The 24073-nt window shown below is 43.0% G+C and overlaps 1 protein-coding gene across 4 annotated transcripts in view; it reads right to left on the bottom strand.

Moving 5' to 3' along the window:
* The window catches only part of fndc1 (fibronectin type III domain containing 1), a 33496-nt gene extending 10247 nt beyond the window's left edge, over positions 1-23249 (bottom strand). The window contains exons 1-15 of one of the 4 annotated variants that reach the window (XM_035143740.2): positions 23107-23249; positions 16611-16805; positions 14616-14684; positions 10737-10982; positions 10460-10558; positions 10140-10257; positions 9862-10049; positions 9200-9307; positions 8372-8560; positions 5911-8280; positions 5638-5756; positions 5075-5186; positions 4582-4926; positions 4010-4084; positions 2908-3057 (exon numbers count right to left, since the gene is read on the bottom strand). In XM_035143740.2, coding sequence (XP_034999631.2) covers positions 2908-3057; positions 4010-4084; positions 4582-4926; positions 5075-5186; positions 5638-5756; positions 5911-8280; positions 8372-8560; positions 9200-9307; positions 9862-10049; positions 10140-10257; positions 10460-10558; positions 10737-10982; positions 14616-14684; positions 16611-16805; positions 23107-23179 — 4456 coding nt within the window. In that variant the 5' untranslated portion in view covers positions 23180-23249. The remainder of the gene's footprint in view (positions 1-2907; positions 3058-4009; positions 4085-4581; positions 4927-5074; positions 5187-5637; positions 5757-5910; positions 8281-8371; positions 8561-9199; positions 9308-9861; positions 10050-10139; positions 10258-10459; positions 10559-10736; positions 10983-14615; positions 14685-16610; positions 16806-23106) is intronic. The other 3 variants (XM_035143741.2, XM_035143742.2, XM_035143743.2) reach the window with 3 other exon arrangements.
* Positions 23250-24073: the final 824 nt, after the last annotated feature.

Raw genomic sequence — 24073 nt, 5'->3', positions numbered from 1 at the left:
TGTCATCGTGGTGAGCAGATTTATACACAGGGCGCATGTAAGGATGTATTTCTGTACTGCATCCACATTTCCAGGGTCTGTGCAGCCTCGTGCACGTGGAAGATCCAGATGTATTGCTTTGTTCATGTGTTCATTTTTAAATGCTCAGAGCACCCCCCTACAGAGACACACTGTGTTCTCTCTGCTTGTTGAAAAACCAGATCCAAAAACAGACAACTGGCTTGGTGAGCCTGACATGGATGAAATGTCACTTGGAAGCAGCATCAGGACAGTTCGCATCATGTCGGCTCTAGTAGCTGTCTTGTCAGGCATAAATAAGCATTTCCATTGGTCCAAACATCTTGGTAGACATTTCATTATTTATTCAATGTGGCAAAGTCCATCCATCTGGGTCTTAATGTGAAGAAAAGTCACACAACTGCTAATAATTATTAGATAATACTGGGCCCTTGTAACTGGATTCATCCAAACCAAACAGATAAAGAGGCAAAGATATGCCTCTGCTAGACAGTTCATGCGGAGAATATTGTTGGACTGAAGTGGACCTAAAATAGAATAAACTAATCCATAGGAAAGAGGATGTCTCCATATGAAGCCAGCAGTCTCCTCAGTCTGTGCTGAGGTCAGCCGCTTGAACTTTTTATGATTTCCACTGCGTCTCTGCTCTTGTCTGTTTTTGTCTTGGAGCTTTGGGGAGAGTAATAGCTTTCAGATGTGTGTATGAGAGGTGTGCGATGACGAGAAGGCCGCAGTTCATCAAGACGGATGTGTCCAGAGTAAGCCGTGTTATTGTTCCACGGTTGCTCCTGGAGCAGATCACACCGATAGTTCTGACACTGTAGCGATAAAAGACCCAGCCATAAATATTATCTTCCCTTTTTACAAAAGGTTTCTAGCAAAGATCAGTTTAAGTGATTTTGACACGTTGAATTTAATCTTAAAATAAGTGATTGCTGAGCCGTGACTCAAGTCACATTGTTAGGTTGACAACAGGCAACAGGGACACACTGAAGCTAATGGCCCTTGATTCTGAAAGGCCAGAATCTGTGTGTTATTTTACGATGATCCGCGCGGCTCTGAAGTAGATGGCTCGCTGCTATTCTAAATTAAAGGGGCTCTCCAACAATTTTATATGTCAAAGGCAATTTACTCATCACAGAGAGTAATATACTGCCTGTGAAAACAATCGTGCAATTTCTTCTTCTCTGGAGGAACTTTGAGGAAAATTACTCAGGGGACATATTTGGCTTGACACCTTGGCTTGAGTATAGAATTTTTAAATGGAGAGAGATGAAAGGGTCTAACCAAAGATGCTGCACTGATTTGCATTCTGGGAAGTGTAGGATCAGGTGTTTTTGAGGCCAAAGATCAGAATACCTGCGATTTCATCTCTTGGGGGATGGATATAAGTGCAATACTAAAGCACTACTTTAAAACACATTTATGAAAATCTACAAAATTTAGCTGTAACAAGCCAATGTCCTCTCGCCTACTGCTGATGGATAAACAGTTTCTTACTGGCTGAGAGTACTGAAATGTCTATAAAAATAAATGAATGTAACAAGCAACAATTTGTTATCGAAGCCATATGCAGCAGTCACTATTTTTTATTATTATTTTACTATTTTTAGGACTGAAATCATCGCCATTAAAAACAGAATTATTAAAAGGACCTTTGACTTAGTGTAGTTTTTTTGAGGAGGTTTGAGAGTCCCACAGATTCTGTTTTTATTCTGTCACGAAAATATTTTGGTCTGTTTGTGCAACCAGATGAGGGGATAAAGTATGAGAGGCCAAAGGAAACATACAGGAACAGTAAAAAGAAAGGAGGGGGCGACTTGTCCTTAGTGAACTGTATTCCTATACCCTTAATTGTATTTACAGCCATTTACCAAAAATTAATATATGGTTCAGTCATATATTTAAACAGAGTGATATAAAACTAGATTTCGAATGTTCTGCTGTTTGACATTTTCCGATATGATAAGATGTAAAAGCGGGAAAGAGTGAAAACAAAACATGCAGGAAAATGTTTGTAGTTTTTTTTTTTACTTGGCTGATTGTTTCTGTAACGTCTGACAGGGACTTTTATTGTGAGGTATTGCCGAGAGAGCCAAGATAGCCGCACAAATTTATTGCCCCTCTACAAAACAAAACAGAACTTCCACTGACCTATCATTATTTACAGCACCAAGAGACCACCACATGCACACAAATGGGGAAACAGAAATAAATATGATACTCAGAAGTCACAGATGCATGTTCGATCATGCTTCTTTCCTTTCTGATGCTATTTAAGACATATGCTGTTCATCTGGTCAGCAGGTTAAGATCACGTGTCTTTCTTGTTTGTCTCTCTGACATCTGCAGCAGAGAAATGTTGGGTGAAGGATGTTTTTTCATGCGTATGGTGAAAGTACAATTTATTGTATCCCTGAGGAGGGTAGGATCATTTAAAAAGAGATTCATCATGCGCTATTGGAATGTGATATTAAAAATATCTGAGTTTAGAGCTGCACAGCAAACATAAAGTTAAAAGAAATGTATAATCTGCTACTTCTCCGGAGAAATAAAAAAAAAAAATTGTTATGTTTGTTGGGATTATCATTAAGAAGAGATGCATCTAGCATAATGTGAATGTGATATTTAAGGAGACATACTAGTCTCATATTCAGGTTCATAATCTTGATTTGGGTTATTACTTAATTACTTGATGGGCTTTTTAACTTTACAGACTTTTAGCTTACACAAAAAAACTAGTTCACACTAGATCTAAGAGAAAAACTTATTAAAAAATATAATATGTCTCCTTTAAATCCGAAATCTAAGGCTAGAGCTGCACAGGAAACAAAGGTAAATTGTGGACGAGATTATTTGAAGTTATATGAGGGTAGACTCTCTGCATACCTGTGAATCGTTTCTTCCCACTGAGGTCAAACTCAGATGAAGGTCCATGGTTGGAGGGTCTGGTTTGCGGCTCGGCAGTCGAGATCTCTGTGGTGGTGGTGGGATCGGTGGTGGTGGGCGGCGGCGGGGTGGTCTGCTCCAAAAACTCTTCTAACAACAATACATGTATCAGTGAGACTTTGAGAAAAATTGATTTATGTTATTTGCATCCTGAATCCATAAAATGCTGCTGTGTGTCTCGTTAATCCTTTGTGATCTGTGTAATAAAAGCGTTAAACAAGATTATGTGGTCAGATATGTGAGCTCACTCTGGAAAGACCCAACACCCAAGGCTGTATTCTTATGTAATGTTCTGCTACCCATATTTTCCATGCGAGGGGGCCTTGAAGACAACGGCCATTTCACAAGTCTCCAAGGCTGACAAATGTGAAAGGATTCAGTGGGTGCAATTCAATTAGTTCCTTCCTCTTTCATCACTGTTTTTTTCCGTGCGCTGCTCAAGTGGACCTTGGCGTTACATCATGGTCCACACACATGCAACCAGCTCTGAGCCGTGGCAGGGAAATGCTAAGAAAAATGTTGTGATGCTCAATGTGTATTTTCCAGCAAAACCCCCAAAAAAGAAAAACATGACATGCACATGCAACACATTGAAATTGATTGAAATTACAAACGCTGACAAACAAACTGCAGTTTTTCTATTCAGCTAGTATTTCAGCTGGGGTTCATCTATTACAGTACAAAGCACTGTTAATAACAGCAAATACATTACATCAAATCATAAGCCAGGGCATTCTCTTACACTTAGTCATGCAGTTCACATGCAGCCTGAGTCCACTTTTTTGGAATAAGACTGATTAAAAACAGCCAGAATGGAAAATATCCAAAATCCCAGCGATGAACCAGGACCAAACCCAAACAAAAACACAAGAGGAGAAACAACCACAGGCACGGCAAAGAGGAAGAGACGAGAAGAGCTAGCAAACAGATCCACTGAGGAATAAACAAGACGATGACCAACAAACAACGAGCATACACAGAGCAGTTTAGTACATCCAGCTCAGTGGCGGTAGGTCGGTCCGAAGCCAAACTCAGCCAATACCTTTCTTAAGAGCTAAAGCATCAGGCACCATGGTCACTGTAACCATGTAGTCCATTTCCAATCCTGAGGATTCCTCTGTCAGAGAAGCAGAACAAGCTGCAGCATCAATCTCACATGGCTTTGAACACATTTCTGAAGTATGTAAACATACACCCACACATCCACAGACAAACCTGCTTAGACACATATGTACAACCACTGATACATTTTTCAATTTTAAATGAAGCTTGGCTATATTTCAACTTCTTTCCAGTTTTAATTTCCAGTTTATACATGGTACTGTTACTAATAATGGATACTGGGTGCTATTCTTTTTAACTGTATGCTGTGTGTCATCATGAAGAAAATCTTGACATTATAATGAGAAGTATTTTGTGGGGCTTCATCCATCATTGTAAAGAGAATGATATCTCAGAAGCTGCATTAAGTTGGCTCTGTCTCCACAGATTAAGAATTTTCGTTTTTTACAAGTAGGGGTAGGGGGTTTCATTACTGTATTAAAAATGTATATTTATATTAATCTTTTATGATTATATCTGTAGCGTGTTGTGAATTTCAAGGGAAAGACTCACCTTCTGGATAACAGTCTAATATTCCTTCCTGGTCCATCAGTGAATACCCATATTCATCTGTTTTAGCGAAGGTTCCTGGTGGACAGGTTGGGAATATCACTGCAGTGGTAAACTCCTCTGTGGTCCATTCAGGGGTGGTGGGTTCAGGTGTGGTGGTAGGAGCCACGGTGGTGGTGGTGGTTTGGGGTTTGATCGGAGCCCTAAAGCGGGGTAGGTCCAAGCCAAGTAAAGGTTTCCCTCCGACCATGAGGAGCTTCTCTTTGGGGTTGACCACTGGCTGACTATCTCTGCCATGGCCGAACAGAGCCATGCCTTCATTGTTTAGCAGGGGACTGCCCATGTGGTCTGGTGGGCAGTGGACAGAAACAGAATATACATGACCTTGTCTTAAACAGCAAGATAATATTGAGAATGGAAAAAAGGTTTTAATTTTCACATTCAGTCTGTATACAGTATGTTTAAATATAATGTAAGATTTAATGAAGTATATTACCAAAAATTGTGCGTCCATCCTCGCCAAGAATGACTCTCTTAGGTTTGCCATCGGAGTCCTGGAGAACTTGTCCATCCTGGTTCATAAGAATCCCTCTCTCCAAGTCTACCACCTAGATAGAAAGAAAAATGTACCAAAACAATACAAAGAAAATGTGGATATGCCAGGATATGTCCAAAGGTAAAGAAATGGCACCTCTAAAGGTTCGATAATCAACATGCTATAGATGATGTATTTAATCCACACAAACAAATAAAGCTTGAAACTAGCTATTTTGGTTTTATGTGCCAGATAATTTCTTGGCCAGGTGCAGTTAATTCCTGAAGTCATTATCATAAGGTTGCCCGTCTGCCAGAAGAGACGACCTTCAGAGAGAGCCAGGCTAACTGCTTCCACATTTCAAACCTTTATGCTAAGCTACGCTAATCTTCTCCTGGCTGTGGCTTTGTATTTACAATAAGATGTAGTACTGATCTTTTCATCTAGCATCTTTCCAAAATGTACAGTATTTCATGCTGAAGCAAATTACAAAAAGAAGTTTCAAGACCATTATACACAGTTACCCATTTGCTTCCATCAGGTCCAGTGATAAACCTTTGACCAACGGCCTTACTGGTTCCATGAGAGGAGGAGGAGGAATCTTTACTGTTAGTTGCTGTCAGGTTGGGTCGACCATTTTTACCTAAACAATTGTATGATTAAAGAAAAGTACAATGCAGTATCTGAGTTACAAACTATCATTTTATATTCTTGCTCATAAAAAGCATTGCATCATCTGTGTAATATAGTAGCTGGCAGCAATTCTCAATATCATGCACTGAAACTACTGACTTTACCATTTCCATTGACAGCTCCTCCATTGATTGGTTTCCCTCTGATGATGGGATATCGAGACCTACCCCCTTGTCCCCTAAAGCTGTCCCTAGAGGAAGATGAAGATGATGAAGACGGCAGTGTGGACTGGGAGTTTCCTCCATTTATTCCCCCTGTGTTTGTCACAGCAGTACCAGTGCCAGCTTCGCGATCTGAGGTCAACACTGGTGAATTTGATGAAGAAGATTGTGATGCTGAAGAATCCAGCCTTGAGTTCTGTGCTGGTTGTGGTCTGAAGGGATGTCTAGATCCACCAACCTGCCTGTTAGCCAACAGAGGGTAGCGTCCCCTCCCATTCATTCCTACACCAGGACGACGGTGAGTTGAAGTGGCTCCTACAGACGTGCCTGTCCTGGTCCTGGAAGAAGTGTCCGTTGTATCCACACTCTCGTTGTCCTCTGTGTTTCTTTGAGGGTCTGCTGATGTTATAGCAGGACTCTTCTGGGCAGCTGTGGGGTCTGCAACTTCCTCATTTCTCCCACTGACTTCTCTACTTCCCTCATCCACATAGTCCTTATCATTATTGTCATAAGATGTTCCACTAAGGATAGGGTCAATTGTGTCTCTGTGTCCACCTAAAGAATGACGGGAATTTGAAGAAGAGGATGCTGAGGAAGAGGAGGAAGAGGTAGTTGGGTTTCTCGTGTCACTAGTTGCCATATTTTTGTCTGTCAGAGACGGCTTAGTCGAGCCCGCTCCAACCCCATATTTAACTGAGTCATGAGTGAGAGGAGTCTTCAGATCTTCACTGGTCTCTTGAATTGTGGACACTCCTGCAGCACCCGAAGCAGCTGAGACCCGAGTGGGTGCCCCCCTCAAGATGGGTCTGCCAGCCCCTACAGAGGCTGAAGTCCTAGTCCAAGGGGTCCTACCGTCCTGCCTGGAAGATGACACCCTTGTTCCTGAATTGAATCTGCCTGGATAACGACTTGCTAGCCAAGGGAATTTTTCGATCAAGGAGGGGCTAATTCTGGTCCGAGAAACCACAGGTTTTTTATCAGTTCTCTCCTCCTCTGTTGGCTCCTCGTCTTTGGCTACTTCTGCATCTGTGTTTTCATTTCCCTCGCTGTATGTGTGTGAAGTCTGTGAATTGTGCGGGCTGTGAGAAGTTGCAGAGCTGTGAGATCCTCTGTGTGATGTTGACGGAGAAGAGCCTGATGTGGCTGCAGTGGATGGGTGCTGTGGGCTGCCATGTGACCTGGACTGTGAGCTGCTCTGCGATTTGTCAGAGTGATTTGTTTCAGATGTTGTTTGACTGTTGGACGCCCTTCCTGAAGTTGGCTTTGATGTTGTTGGATTGAAAGTATGTAATGTTTCATGATTTTCAGTCTTTTCTGGTGTTGTTACTGAAGCGCGTGTGTTTGATGTTGCTTGGGTTAGAGTTCTGCTTGGCAAATTTGACTGTGAGGTGATGGCAGGTTTGTAACCATTGGACATTCGACTTGAATTCCCTCTAAACAAAATTCCAGGTTGTCTTCGTCCGAAACCAAAACTAGACCCACTGTGACGCCCTCTACCTAAAGCTGTGGCCTCTGACTGCTGTGAACTATCCTCCTTTACAACCGGAGTGGAAGGTTTGTTATATGTCATACTGGTCTTATCGTAGGTGTCTTTACTCTTTGGGTACGTAGAAGCTACATAGTCCTTTCTACTGGCTGCTGACTCTTGATTATGTAAGGAAGAAGATGATGATGAGGTTGAGCTGGATGAAGAGGAAGTAGAGGGAAACGAAGATGAGGAGGCATCAGAGGAGGAGGAAGCTGAAGACGATGAAGAAGAAGATGAGGAGGAGGCCCCCTTGGATACTGGTCTGTCATGGACCCTTATCTTTATGGGCCTTCTGGGTTGTGTTTTGGGACGAGCAGTAGCCGATTTAGTTGGTGAGGGTGTAATAACTTTGAGGTTGGGGGTCTCAGTAGTGGGCGGATCCTCATCATAGTCCACGTCATCCTCAGGGTCATGGGAAACATCGTTATCTGGCTCTTTTGTCTCCATGGTTGTTGTCTCCTCTACTGGAGGTGGTGTTGTGGGTATTGTCTCTTCTTCCTCCTCTTCATCCTCCCTATCTTGAGGCCTTCTTTTGGAGGAACCTCTGTTTCCTGTGTTCCTCACCGAGCCCCTCACAGAGGAGAAGATGCTGTGATAGACACGTGACTGGGAGAGCGGGCGTTGACGCCTGTTGATAGGTGCAGCAGGTCGTGGTGGGGGGGTTGTTGTTGGCTCCTCTGGTTCCTCTGTTGGCAAGAGGTCAGATTCGTCATGGTCAGTATCCTGTTCGGAAGGAGTGTGGCTTGTTCTGGGGGTTTCCTTGGTTTTAGAGGCCGTGCTGCTGGCTGACAGGGGACATAATTTAGAATGAATGAAGGATTAAACAATTTGAGTGCTAGAAACATGCTAGAAAAAAACTGAAAAAAAGGTGCTTACATCCTGGCATGGCAATACTGAAGGCCTTGCTCTGTGGTCCCTGCCCCCTCCTGTTGGTGGCCTTAATCTTGAAGATGTACCGTTCTCCCGGTTTGAGGCCATCGACGGTGGCTGTGGTGGTGCTGCCACGTAACGTCACACTCTTCATTCCAAATGGCTTCATAGCAGGAGCATACGACAGGATGTACTCTGTTGGGAGGCAAAGCAAAGAAAAGTGAAAATCCAGGAGAAAATCTCAACAGCCCTTGTTTTTCAATAAGCCCACACAGCAAAAATAAAACATCAGTCCTTTCACAACATTCAACATTTGGGAGGACCTAGTGTACTGTTAAGTTTGTACTTCCATTAGTCATCATTCAGATCTCTAAAGTACTGTGCTGTGTGTTTGTACCACACATAAATAGATAGCATGCGTTCGCACTAGTGTTATCGGCCTCTCATCTATGGGTCAAGTAGTGGTGATGATAATTTAACAGTCAAAACTCACAACGTTCAGTAATCCTGTTGTTACACTTTGACTTGAAACATTACATTAGCCTCTAAAATGAGTAACATGGGCTATTGAGTTTTCAAATCACAAATGTGACAAAGCATGTTATAAAACCTTTTTCTGCTCCCACCTATCTACCAATCAAATAACAATATCAACACTAACAGTTAGAACCCTCATGGACACTGGAAAACACGAATGTAGGGGGCACTGCCACAACAGAACGTGAATGAAATGTTTAAATAAGTCCACAAGTCAAACACTGGGGATATTTATTTACTGATTTCTAAGAAAAAAATACATTAATTTTAATTTGACTTTAATCCTCTTGGTCTCACCTCTTATCCTGCCATTGGCTTCCTCAGGTGGATCCCATGTTGCTACGACAGCTGTTCCTTTCCCTCGTAGTGGCTTGACTTCAAAGTTCTCTGGTGGTCCAGATGGTGCTGGTGAGCGAGGAGATCACGAGTGAGTGGAAAGACACCAGTTATGGGAGGAGCAGCGGGACAGAAACCAGAGGCAGCACAGAGGGAGCAGCGTGAGGAAATTGCTGCTTAAAGAATATAAAAACAGCAAGGGCATGTGTGCCAGGAGGCTTCAGCTGAGGAAAGTACTGCTGCCATACATTGTCAGGGACAATGTCCCTTGAGATCATGTATAGAAATGCAGGAGCAGAGCTGAGCTGCAGAGACAGGCAGTAAAGTCAGAATTTCCAATGAACCACAGCTCAGGAGCTGCCTATGACACCGGCAGCCAAAGCTATATGAAAATGGAATTACTAGGTAGTGAATGTGATGAATTGTCATAAGAAGAAATAAGTGGAAAACAGTGAACAGACACAGCTATGCAAGAATAAATCCTGTTCTGCAAGTATAATTGCTATTTTCAAAGTCTATGGAAAAAGCAGGGACTTGGCTCTGTATAGCTGCGTCTATAAAAAGAAAATCACTTTCCATCAGCTGCATTTCTGTATAAGCATTTCTCATGTGGCAGCACCTACCTGACTCAGGAGTCCTCTGAAAGACTGAGACGCTCCACTTGCTATGATTTTCTCCCTGAGAGATTCTGACGGAGAACTCGTACATGCCGTCAGCGGACAGGGTTTCGACCATCATTCTCCTCTGGGTGCTGTCCTTGTACTCCCAGCGTGCCGACTCACCCTTCTCCCTGTACTTAACTGTGTAGGATCTGAGTTAAGACAGAATGACAGTAGGAGGGGTTAGGGTTCTCGCTTTGATGGTCATTCTTTCTCTCTCTGTGCACTTCAACAGATCCCACCTGGATGCCCCGGGGGCGACTTTCCCCATCTCCACTGCAGGGTCAACCCAGGAGATGAGGACGGACTGAGGAGACATGACCCTGACACTTATGTCCCGAGCCTCGTACTCTGGTGGCTCTGGTCAACACACACACACATAGACACACACACACACACACACACACACACACATAGACAACAACACACAAAGGCACAGAGACAAAAAATGTTGAGCTTTGTTTACTTAAAATACAACAACTTAATGTTATTTGTGATATTTTTTTTTTAAGCTGACAGATGGGTAGACAAAAACAAACATAAAATATAAATCTGCGAGTACCTGGTGTGGTTCTTTTGGTTGCGACTGCTCTGCCGGCGGATGCGCTATGACCCAGGGCTTTCTGTGCCTGCAGTGACACCACATGAACGGACTCAGATGCTATGAATGAAAAGGGATACCAGGCACGGCCAGGGTTTACACTATGGACACTAAAGATTATTCTTATTCTAAACACTATTTACACATTTAGCTCAAAGTCATTTAAACATTTTACTGGAACCTAAAACGTTGTCCTTTAAATCTGGAAATTAAGAGTGTGAGATGTGGTTCCTCTTACTTAGTTTGTGTGCGTTACGGTTCCTCTGGTCCGACTGAGGCTTGGTGTGGTGTGGATATCTCCTCTGCAGCAGCGGGGTTCCTGGCAAAGCTCTCTCAGGCTGCCTGGGACCCGAGGAGGACTGAGGTGCCCTCCTGTGTGGCCGGGTATTAGACATGCCCGATGGATGAGCCGTCCTGTTCACCCTGGTGGCTCGCCTCACAGACGACTGCTTTCTGGCTGGATTGTGTGGAAACCTGAGTGGACCTGTCGGAGGATGATAACGGAGAGGACAAATTCAAAGTGCAATTAAGTTCATAACCTGTCCCCTGTGTTGGATTTGCCTTTGGGGCCTAACTGAGACGTTTAACTGCCATTGAGAATGAAAGATTATAACATCTCCACTCAAGACAAATCTGCTTCATTTAACCATAAACATCTTTTTGTCATGAAACCGCACCACGTCTCCTGTGATCTAATCTAACTACTGGTGTCCTGCTTCCTGTCTGAATCCCACCCTGGTGGTCACTCCGTCCTGGTTAACATCTCAGACACTGGCTCAGGCAGCCACAACAATCATCTGGTTGCAGTGCTGCTCAGTGATACCACTGGCAATATAACAAAACAAAAAAAAACTCTCCCTCTTTCGTCTCCTTTCTTTCCTCTCCTCCCTCCATCCCTCCTTTGTACGTTTCTCATAATCACTGTCAGATGAAAAAGAAATTGCCCTGTTCCCCATCAGGAGAGTTTCATGCAAAGCCGGGTCAGTTAGCTGAAGTAACAAAGTGGATTTGACAAAAAGCAACATTGTGATGTAGGGATTCTCCTTCAACAGGTAGACGAATGCCAACTGATAATAGTTTTCCATGAGAATTAACTTTACACAAAATATTTGCCGAAGCGATAAATTAAAAAAGGAGATTTTTAGCCCTGACAGGCCTCTATTATAACACGATATTTGTGTAAAACAAAGGGTTGTGAAATATGAAAGGGAGTAAAAAGCTCCCAGGAAGACAGAGTTGGTTTGTTTCAGAGACACTTAGAATGCTTTATTTATGTTTCTACATCTCAGTCTTTATCCTCTACCTCTGTCCTGCCAGCACAGCTGGATCTTTTGGATCAAGAAAGCATTGACTGCTTGATTGGTGATTCACCAACTCCCCTGTGAAACTTGCTTCTCCTCTCACCTTATTCTGTTTTCAAATCTTTATCTCTGCTTTGTGTCTGCACCCGTAGCATTTTGAGATTCTCAGGATCGAGAGGATTATTTTTCCATTCTGGTTGTTCCACTCCTGCCTTCATCTGTCTGCCAGCATGATAACAGACGCTTCAATGTGTATTTTAAAGGTGTAAAGAGTGGAAATTCAATATTAAGTTAATCAGAGTACTACAAATAAAGACTTGAGTCACTGTGCTGTGTTTTATCCATTCATCCTTTATCTACAACTAGATCCACTTAAAGATATATATATATATATACACCTACGCTCAATTTACAGTCTCCAATTTTCCTAACCCCAATCTGCATGTCTTTGGACTGTAGGAGGAACCCCGAGTACTCTGAGAAAAACCGACGCAGACAGGGGGAGACCATGCAACAGAAAGGCCCTGGCGAAAGCAGGATTTAAACAAACCATTTGTGTTTGCCTTACCATCAAGACTAGGGTTGAGTTTTATTAACTTTAACCTAAAGAATAAATCATGTTTATATGTGTATACATGTGGTAATGTAGCTGAAAGCACAGTTTTGGGGGAATTACCACACAATAAACACATGCTTTTGTCATGAGGGCACATTGTCCAATTATTTTACAGCTTTCTGTGTCACAGCTTTTGTGTAATGTTTTGGTTACTGGAGAGAAACTGTTAAAGCTCTGATCCAATGATGTGTCATTTCACACCTGTTTGACCGTCTCTCCTCGTTCTAGCTCTAACCTCAAACAGAAAAAAATCCATTTGGTTTGAATCTGCTGACTTCTCCTTTTTCCCCTATTTTCTTCTTCTTTCTCTGGAAAACTGTCACAGTGCATAGTTTGGCCCCAGGTCATCTCGCCGCCCGCGGACCACTAAACCATTGACTGCACAAAGCTCTCACTGCCAGATCCTTTCTGTCTTTTCCTGGAAGCTCAATAGTCTGCAGTGCTGCGAGGCAGGTCTCCAGACAGAGAGACATACCACTGCTGCAGCAGAGACCACCTCAGTGTGTCAGGCTGAGATGCTGTTGTCTTCTCACTCCCTCCTCATACCCATACCTGAAGAACGTCAGGTATCACCAACTTCGAATCTAAACTCGCAGATATGATTCGGTGAGTTTGGGCGTCACGGTGGATTACATTGCTCAGTTTAGCCACAGTTTCCTTTAACAGCTACACAAACAGTTCTCAGTGTCTGAGCTTTCCTGGAGGCAGAAATAATGAAATAATTCCAAACTGGCAGAGACATTCGCTAACTCATGTCTAAGAAACAGCTCCAAGAAACACTAATGGAAATATCTTTGTCATTTGCTCACTAGATTATCAACAAGTAGAGTATAATGAAATAACTTGAAATGTTATGGCAAATGAGCTAATGTTAGCTAAACAAAAAAGAACAGGATAAATGTATCTGCTAATTTCCAAATAAACAGATAATGATGAAGGTAATTAAGTAAGGTATTTCCTTTCTTGTGTGCCTTTCTGAGCTTCAATAAAGGTCATATGAATTTTACAGCTGTATTTTCAGTATTGATTGATGAGTTTAAAATTTAGTCCTAATAATGCATTAAAGATTCAGTCCGTAAATGTCCCAAAAGACGCATCACAAGTTCAGAGACGAAATTGCTTGTTTTGTCCGTCCATCTATCACCTACACAGGACAGGTTTATCCTTGAGGGCCTTGAGGTAACCGGAGTCCATCATAGTTGAGATGTGGGCACACCCTGGACGGGCCAGCAGTCAACCGCAGGGCTGACATGTGAGAACCTACTGTTTATGCTCACATTCACACCTACAGGCAATTCAAAGTCGCCAATGATCCTAACCTGCATGGACTGAGGAAACCGGAGCATCTGGAGGAAACCCACTCAGACACGGGGAGAGAACATAAAAACTCAACCCAGAAAGACCTCAACCGGGCGACAGGTTCAAACCCTGAAGCATTACTGATAACTCCACCGCTGTGCCGTAATATTATGCCTATCCAACAGGTTCAAATCCACATGTATTAAATCTGATGTTACAATGATTATTAAACAAAAATCCAAATACTTGCACATCTGAAAATTTGAAAGAAATCTAATGTTTAACATTTTGCTTGAGAATAACTGATTATTAATTATTATCTTCTATTTTTGGCAGTCAATTTTCTATTGCATGACTATTTGGTTAATTGACTGCACTATAATACATATAAAAGTACAGAGTTAAGTTAAGACTAAGGTATGGATGATGATGCAATCATGTTTTAAGCAATTCTACACATCTGTCTACAAGTAATTTCCTTTTAATTTTACAGTCTGCTGAAAATGGTGACAGGCTAATAAGTGATAATTAATGGCGCGGACACCACTGAAGCAGAAAACTTTAAAATAGACATTAAATTTGGATCAACTGCAAGAAAAACATACCTGGTTAAACACATGGAAAACTATGAGTCACAGAAAAGTGAGTGCTTTGTTCCCTACTTATCTACAGGGACAAAACAAGTGAGGGAATGATGCAACAGGAGACAGTCGCCCCGAGACACAGCCCCGTTAATCATCACCGCGTTAGATCCAGCGGCTTCTTTTACATCCACAATGACGGCAGATCATTTCAACGAAACAGCTTTTCATGGATTTAACCAGGTGGTTTTACATGAATGGATGTGAACTGAGACCACTCCCATGTGCTGTTGGTGAAGATGTTTTGAGTTCAGGTTTACCTGCTGATGAGTTGTTGACAGGTGCACCGCCCAACACGGCAAAGCCATCCAGGTTAACCCATTCAGGGTCTGAAAAAAGACACAGGAGTTCTTGTGAAATGGTGGAAACGAGAAAAGCAGGAAACCTCGAAGGAACTTTCGAATGTTCGAAGGAAAAGTTCATATTCCAACTATAACGACCTGCTCAAATTTAAAACATACAGCCTAGAAGTGCATCAGTGTGTTTGAAAGTAGCTTGCATCGGGATCCAGCAGGGGGCGCTCACTATCAGCTCTAACCTTTGTGTGCCCTCTTGACCGATCAGTAAAGTAAGCCAGTAGAATTCAGGCAAATTCAGAGTTTATGTGTCCAGCAGTCCGCTGAGGTCCGCTATGATCCATGGGATGTAAATGTCACCATCCACCAATCTGCAGGCTCAACAAATTTGCTTTCCACCCAAGTGAGGCAGCAGAGGAGGTGCCACAGACGAGTGGAGCAACGTGTTCAACTTCGTCTCACTGTGAGCGCCTAAAGTCAAATTAGTTCAAACTCGATTTTAGGAAAGAAACATCAGCCCTAGAAGCAGGTTAACCTCTTCTCTCAGCTCCCCTGTACCTCCACTCTCCATCTAACTCCCTGTGGCTCCGTACGAGTCATCTCTCAGTCTTTGTTGCTCTAACAGCGGCTGGCCAGTCACTTTAATGATGTGGAGGCAAACAGCGTTGTGTTATTTATGACGACTGACGCTGCTCTCATGCTGCTGAGGGAACAACAAACGATCTGCAAGGAATTTCTGGAGCGGCAACACTGGAGATGCAAGTCGGTGGGGCCAGAGATTTATGGCAAACTGAACCAGAGCTGGAGAGACCACAAGGTCCACCGCAACGCACTATGGGCAGCACACAGAGAGCCCCACACTCACATAAAACTCTATAGATGTTGTATTTTTGAACACAATACAAGACAATGCATGACTTCATCACTTGGCACCACCCTGTCCTCTGCCACAACCACCACCAAACACACACACATGCACACGCACACACATATGTCAAGTGACCACAACACAGGAAGCTAGGTTATAGGAGCTGGGCTGGGTTCAGATGTGGAAAAGAAGGGTTGGCTGCAGACTCCGAGCTGCTGATGAAGATGCCAAGTACAGAGGAAAAGGGAATAATGACAATAGCAGGCCTCACTGTGTCATGTGTATAGAAACATAAGAACCTGTTAAGTTTTACAAGGCGGAATTAGAAATTATCATAGAAGCTGTTAAGATCTAAAAATAATATTCTCCTCTGACGCCTAAAATAACCTCTGGTCACATACACACCACAACCCCCAGTGCTTTCTTCCTTTCTGTCTTGCCTGCTGGCAAACTTGGATGACAAAACATTTGATGATGAGAACAAAGCTATTGATGATAAACTTGCACATGTGTGTCAATAGACCTCATCTCCTGGCATCTTTGCTTTGGAAACCGCTTTGCTCATCCCCTCCTTATCTTTGGCACTTGGTTTGAGATAGTGCAGAACTCCAGAATCGGAGAACTCACTCTTGCAATTTAAGCCAAAACTCTTTTTCTCGCTCTTGGTCCATTGTATTTTCTTCACACCATCTCATATCTCTTTTACACCAAGTATATCCAGTTTTTTTAAATGCCAGAAAACCTGCTAAGAAAGGTGATTGACTCCTTACCGATTACAGTAGGTGTTTTCCGTGTTTCTGTTTTACCCGCCGGTGCGTCATGAACATGAAAACTGAGGCCTTCTCTCACCTCTCTGTCTTGCCAAATGAGCACATTCCCCCGTGTGTTTTGTTTCAATCACTGCCCATTGGAGCAGCTGATAAAAACCTGCAGAGTCATTTGACCCGGGAGTGAATGACGATTGAATCCATTCCCATCGCTGACAAAAGCCAGATGTGAGCAGGTGTTAGTTGGGTTTTTTGACCAGTGGAAAAAAGGGGCTTCACATCCCCGTGTTGCTCTATTGAACCTTTTCTCTCTTTCTGTCTTACCTACATCCTCCAGTAGATGAGAGCGACTGTCCTTGCCCGCTTTAGCGAAGCGGTGAGACCTCGTGGGTTTGTTGGAGCTGATCACGAAGCGGTCTACGGGTCTTCCGTCCAGATGGATAGAAGGCTCCCAGCTCTCCCTCAGGACCTTGTCCACAGAGGTCTGTTTCCCATTGTGTGTCCGCAGGGGCTTCTCTGCTGCAAAACAAAGGACATCTGGATTAATTTTTTCTTTATTAAGTTGATCTAAACAGTCATCATTTTGCACCGCTCCTCACAGTAAATACTAAGGTTGTGCCAGTAAGTAGTCGCACTGTTTGAGCTCTGGACGTGCTGTTAATACCTCTATTTCAGCGCCACCATGACAATTTCCTCTGTATTTGATATACGTTGCATTTAAAGTAACTTTGATTCTGATGAAGCACAAAAAACAAATGTGTAAGGCGGCCCTGAAAGATAGAAACTCATTTGATAGATCTGATAAATAAATGAGGATTTGGTTGTACGCTGAAACCTCAGGAAAATGATGAAATGATAAAAAGATGTACTCAAAATAGCAACAACAAAAAAAGAAAATAGTACCACTGTCTTTTGGAAAGCAACCGTGTCTTTGTCCTTCTTTTCATTTGCATGCAAGCACAATGCATCGGAGCCAATTTTCCAACAGGCCGACATTACAACCAGATAATAAAAAGAAGCATTGAGGGTGATATTGACACATCAATTTAAAATACGAATTTGGCTTGCATGAATGGAAAAGAACCAAAAAGGCCCCAGTGAACATGTGGGAAATAATAAACAAGCACTTGATATATTCGCCATCGCAGATTTGATTCGTCATGAAAAAAATAATGGCTTTGTATCAGAGAGCTTGATCAGATGCTGATGCTGTACTACAATCCAAAGAAATTTGTACCATATCTGAGCCTTGTAATGTGGAACTGTTTGTGTCCCAGCACTAAAAGTCGTAACCACGTGGCAACCCGCTGTGATGTCACCCCCTGACTTGTGAAGTGCTGTTTTAAAGCATCCAGTGATAATTTACAAAATGAACATCGTGCTGTATTGAAAAAGTCTTGAAATTAGAGATTTAGACCATAAACTGCAATTTTCCATCCTAAACCTGGCCGAGCCCAAGAGGGAATTAACCCAGGCCTTTCCAAACCTGATAGGTAATCTGATTTTTGTGTCAAAATGTTCCCCAATTACAGGCAGGTACAGCATAAAAAGTGAAAGAAGTAGCCCAGCTTTTTCTTTGGTATTATTTAAAAAGTAAACTGGCTTTAACAGCACTTTTTCTAGAGAGCGAGAGAAAAACATTTCAAATGTTAAGTAGTTGTAAGCTTTGGCTAATTAGAGACAACATGCAGCACATAAACAAATGTAGTTTAAGGTTTATTATCATGTTAATCATTCATTGCTGTCACATAACTGTCAGCATCATCTGTCCATCTCATAAACAGCTGCTTCTCATGTTGGTCTGTGCTCCCCAAAGGTTTACAGCGGCAGTTTTGCTTTTGCATTCGGCACAAAATCACTTTATCACTCTGAATTCTTGGGGTCTCCAGGTGTGCTCCCAGCTGTTCCTGCACTTTCATTTCTCCCATTTACAAACAACTCCTGACCCTCGGGTTTCTCGTTGCTGCAGTGCACGGATGGTGACAGCTCATCTGAGGCCCGAAGTGTTGCCTCTGCTTCTCTTAAAGTTTTTGGTATGTGCTGAGAGACTGTCTCCTCCTTGTTTCTGCTGAGTGTAGAGAGCACCACTCTGGCAGCAGGCCTTGAGACTCAGACTCATATCACACCGTGCCTGGCTCCATGAGGGAGTGTTTTTAATAGAAATAATAATTCCTTTTCTTTATTTCCTCATTAACTCGGGGTTCCCGTGGAGCCCGTTTTATCAGCTGTCTGTGGCAGACTCCATTGACACAAGTCTGGAAACACTTCAATCACTCGCACCCTGTTTCCAATAAGCCCGTGTATTACGTAGCAAGGGATCTGCTCCGTTGTCCAGATATCACTCTGTAATTTGGCCCCTTTGGAAAATGTATGATCCAAAAAAGCAGAGCAGATATTTCTGATTAAATCAAGACTCCTTTGACTCACAACAGATGCATGATTACCATCCAAGAATAAACAGTTTGGGAAGCAGTTAAGCAACTGAGTGGATGTAACATCATAATCCTACAGAGGGAGGCTTGGTTTCAGGGCGTTACCAGGGGAGACCGGAGCAACACTTTCTGTGCTGTGTTTGTGAATGTAAAACACAGACAGTATATGATTGAGTAAGACAGTGGAAAGTATTAAGTATGTGAAGAATGAGGGCAAGGCCTGAGGTTCGCTGAATTAAAAGACATAATGATGGCATAATGATAGTCAACAATGCAGATAGTTTTGTGTGTCATATATCCTCTTTGAAGGATATCCAGCCCATATGCTGACTGAAAGGCCGACCGACAGACACACACGTGTATGTGCATGTGTATATGTGTTTGGTATAAAAAGCATGTAGGTAAGCCCCGAGGTCAAAGGACTCCTGTAAAAGTGTTTGAGAAAATACGCGTGCACCTGCAATGTGCTCCTCTTTTACAAGCGCACCCTCTCGCCACAAATTCACAGACGCTGACCCTCCACTCACCCGTGAGGAGTTTGCCTTTGACCCTTAATAACTGTCATCTTCAAAGTCCCATCAATAACCAGATCACTGTGTGTGTGTGTTTGTGTGTAGGGAGAGGAGCTTCGTCAGATGTGAGACGCTGCAGTGTTGAGCTTAGATCATCAGATCTGTGAAACCAGATCAAAGTTCTAGACTGAGGCGTCTTTTCCTTCCAACTGCAAGTGACGCAAAAGTTTCCACTTTGCTATTTTTGACATATTTTTTACTTGCTGCAGCAAAAACAAGGATAACGTATCAGAGATGTCTGTGCAGTGTTTCATTGCTGGGCCTTCTTGAACTGTCTTACTATTCATCACCATGTGTATGGTCTCTTAAAACTTGAAGTTCAGTCTTTGTGGTGAGACTGAGCTGTATTTTCAGATTTGAGAATTCAAACCATCATTAAAAATGTTCTCCGTCACCACAGGTCAGCAATGCAGAGAGTTTTGGTTTTGCTTGTCCGGTGCTTGAGTCACCAGTCTGTAATTCCCTTTTGCCAAAATAACATGTGGAATAGAAAATGTGTTGTGGTCCTCACAGCACTAAACGAATTACAGCAACAGCAAAGTGTGCGTGTCCAGATACAATCTTCCAGTTAGTCTGGATAATCCACAGAACACACTGTCAACATTTTTTGTTATCATTTGAGTAAATAGCCCATGTGTAAACTGTTGATAGTCATGAGTATCTGGAAAACCTATTTTGAAATGAAATTTATGGCGATGAGAGTTTAGTGTTGTTATGAGCTCCACAAACAATTTTCCATTCTGCAACATTACTTTGGGTGGAGGCGAAAACCGAACAGACGCAGTAAACCAGGGCAAATAAAACCTAATATATCTGCATGGCAGGATAACTCAAGTTAGATGAGCAGATCAATATGAATTACAGACGTGAGAGTTTTCTCATCTATCTAAGTGTGTGTGTGTGTGTGTGTGTGTGTGTGTGTGTGTGTGTGTGTGTGTGTGTGTGTGTGTGTGTGTGTGTGTGTGTGTGTGTGTGTGTGTGTGTGTGTGTGTGTGTGTGTGTGTGTAGGCTACTCATTTTTGTTACCTCTTAAGGACCTTTTCTGGCAAAAACACTGACCTTGTTCGGACCAGTAGACTGAATAGGGTTAGACATGAATTAGTCATGTTTAAGGTTACGGGATAAGGTTTTTAGTTACGCTGTCCAAAATGAAACAAAATCCAAACAAGGATAGTTGCGCAAACCTTTGTGTGTGTGTGTGTGATTCAAGGTGTTGCACACAGCTCTATCAGATGAGTATTCAGTCCTTCAAGGAGGCATTTGCATTCACACTACTTCAAGACTGTGGTCACATGCGTCCCAGACCACATAGTCTGTGATTGGGACTTTCACACCTGTACTTAAAATTTCAATGCCACATCTGAACAGGGCCACAGACACATCTAGGTCGGGGGGGGTTGGAGTCAGACATTGCCGGGGGCTACAAAATTCTTAGTCGTACCTGTGTCTTAAACTCCTCCCCCCTCTGACCTTCAGTAACCTCTGCACTGATCAACTCTGTCATAGAGACCAGACTGAGGCCATGAGCATACCTGGCTGTTACCCTCCTCACACCAGCACGTCAATCACCAGACTGTCTGATTATATGTTGCTCTCATTGCATTAATGATACTGCTGCAAACATGCGGAGGTTTTCAGTGTTGGTGGCCACCAGCTCGCGTTCCACATGATTCTAACATCCTCACACGCCGACTTCTACTGTGCTGCTGTGACAAGTGCGTTCATAGCCCAGGCGCTGCTTGTTTAAACAACTGGAACAGCATCAAGAAATGACATCATGACACGAGACATGCCATTGCTGTCAGGTCTGACAGGCAGCCAAGTTGCAGGTGGGTGGGGGAACTGGGTCAAGCTCTGCCAGGTGATGAAGCACACCTAGTATTGTGGAAAATATTAGAAATATCACACACAAGCTGCCTGCGCCTCTCTGAAACTCCTGTGTTTTCCCAAGGCAAAAAAAAAAAAGAGCAGAAGATATGAAATTCCTGATTCTGAGAGCTTTCTCCGAGATCTGTCTTGAGTTGTTCCTGCAGAATTCCAGCTTGTTAAGTGGGGCAGGACAAATTAAATTCCACTGGCCTGCAAGGACATGATTCCCTCTTTCCCCCCCAACTCTCTAACCCAATTACTACCTCACTTTCCAGGAGCTGACGGACTGTGGTTGCATGGCAGACGTTGGCATTGTTTATGTTGCCAAAACACAGTGGGTTTCTGTTTTCACTTAGTGTCCAGAACCTCCCACGAGCCCAATTTCACCCTCGGTTCTGAAAAATTTGAGAGTGACAAGCTGATGGCATGTGAGCGGAGAAAGTTAATGAGTAACACTCTCCCCTCTCTTAACTGCTGCCGTCAAAATGCCTGAGAGGATGCCGTTCACTTCCAAATGGCTCAGCAGCGCCGCAGCAGTGAAATGCAGCCGTGCAAAGCAGCTCCCAGGTGAGAATGTAAAGACTTTCAAGACAAAAAAATGTCAGGGGCTGCTCTGTAAATACTTCCTGAAATAAGGAGGAAAAAAAACCCCAGAGGAAAGGACCAAAACAAATAGCAGCTGCCTATATTCAGAGAAAGCAATGACCTCATACACTAAGTGCTTGCAGTTGAGTCATATAGAAACTTATAGATCAGCAGACACAATAAGTGGAGTGAGCAAGTGCGCCCCCCCCCCAAAAAAAGAGAAAGGCATTTCAACTGAGCCTGAAGGCTTCGTTTACTCCCCTCCGAGACTCCACAGGCTTTACACCACTTTTGTTATTTGGGATATTTTTTGCTGTCTGGAGTTTGTAGACGTCTTTCCGCTGAAAATTGATTTTACAAACATTACTTGAGAATCTTTAAAACATGTGTGCAACTGTGGTTCGCACGAACTCCCTGCTTGTCCAAAACCAAAAATGCTATTTGACTTATCCCCGGTGCTGACATGCAGAATTCTCTGATGAGCTGAGACCAGAGCCCTGAAGCAGGTTGCATTTTCGTGTGGGTTTAAAGTATTTTTGACTCACTTTGATTCATTTATGAGGCAAATTTCACCCATTCCTGACTGTACTACCTGGCGGCGGATCTGGCATTCAAAGCATGCAGCATTGAAACACAGCCCAGAGGAAGTTTGATAGACAGAAAAACTTGAAACTCCTCCACTTCTATTCTCCCATGAAACTGCATTTTAGACGCAGATCATTTATCAGCACCCTCAGCCAGATTAGTCACCAATTTGGCAAGAAAGCCCTCAACTAAACACTTTCTTTTTGCACAATATCTCCTGATGTTGCCTGACGATTATCACCATTAGTTACTGTAAGATTACTCTACTGTATGTGGTGAGGACTCCCTAAACAATCCAGCATCACATTTTCACCCAGCACACACACATCACTGTCAAAAGCCCATACTTCTGTGTAATTGCTCACTTAAACCATGCATGTGCAAATGATGAAGCAAACACTCTAAATTAAATAGGCTCATTCTAATGCAATCTAAATGGCTGCAATTAATCTACCAATCTGCAATTGGAGGATTTGAAAATGTCTAACTCTCACACCCAAAGAAATGCATGTGCACGCGCGCACATAGACAGCCACTGTGTCTTCTTTCCTTGCAGAATAACAGTTGTGGCATTCTGCACAATCCCAGTTACTATTTCATGCAAATATAAATACACAGTCTACAGCAATATACTGATCACAGGGTGCAGCTGTCTCTGTCAATCCGTCCGGCTCCAAGAGGGGAAAGCAAACAGTGGCCCAGCAGTTCTCGAAAAAAAAAAAGTGCAAAACCGACCATGCACCTGCTCATGCAAACAGTCAAATAAGTCGTTAATACCTGTCCATCCGCATCCCGGTGCGCAAAACGTGACGAATAGTGTCAAGAGCGTCCTGCTTGCGCCTAAAGCCATAGTGAGTGTGGCGCGCCTGTGCTGCGGAGCGACGCACCAGCTGGATGCAGAGGGCTGGGACGCACCGGCCCTGCCCTGCCTCCCCTCCCCTCTGCCTCCGATGGGACGACCGCGCGCACTGCACTCACCCGCAGCTTGTGTGGGTAGAAAACTTGCAAACAAACACCAAACACACACAGATCAAAACTGAATGCCGAATTGGACAGAGAACAAACTTTAAACTGCCAAACAAAGTGTCTATGTGAGAAGGATCAGAGGTTGACATGATCTTATCTTGTTGAAATACTATTTTTTGTTGCAATCTATATATAAATGTGTCTTTATTTCGTAACAACAGCTTACTTAGACCGTTAAGCGTGCTTGTAGGTTTCCACATTCATTTTGGATTTAGAAAATTAGTAAAAACCCAAAAAACAACAACCCTGACACAATGTCTCCCTCTTCAGGAAGGGGCACTGACCTCAAAGCAGGTGGAGGCTGAGAAATACGACTGCAGATCAGTGACAGATTCATTCAGATATGCTGTGTTGTCTTTGAATGCTCCTCCTTTTTTATATAAAATTCACTTTATATCAATTTCTGCATGTAATTGTTATTTTTTATTGCAGACATCCGCCTCTGTGAAAGCATTTATGACCCACCTGTCTGTCCCGTCTTATCCTGCGCCAGCCTTGCTCTTGCAGACCCTATTAAACATTTCCATGACACCATCCCTGCAGCAGGTGTGAGAGAGCAGCGCTGTGGGCCAAGACTCCAACGAATGATCTAATCTGCAGAGATAAAAGTTCACAATTACATGCATTTTCCAAATAAGCCATTTGACCACTAGATGGAGCAACAAGCCACCGTTTTAAATATTACATACAGTTTTTTTTATAGTGTATATGTTGTATA

The sequence above is a fragment of the Hippoglossus stenolepis genome, chromosome 20 (assembly GCF_022539355.2).
Source record: "Hippoglossus stenolepis isolate QCI-W04-F060 chromosome 20, HSTE1.2, whole genome shotgun sequence".
NCBI lineage: Eukaryota > Metazoa > Chordata > Actinopteri > Pleuronectiformes > Pleuronectidae > Hippoglossus > Hippoglossus stenolepis.
Note: the sequence above shows the minus strand (reverse complement) of the source record. Positions and strands in the feature narration are given on the sequence as shown.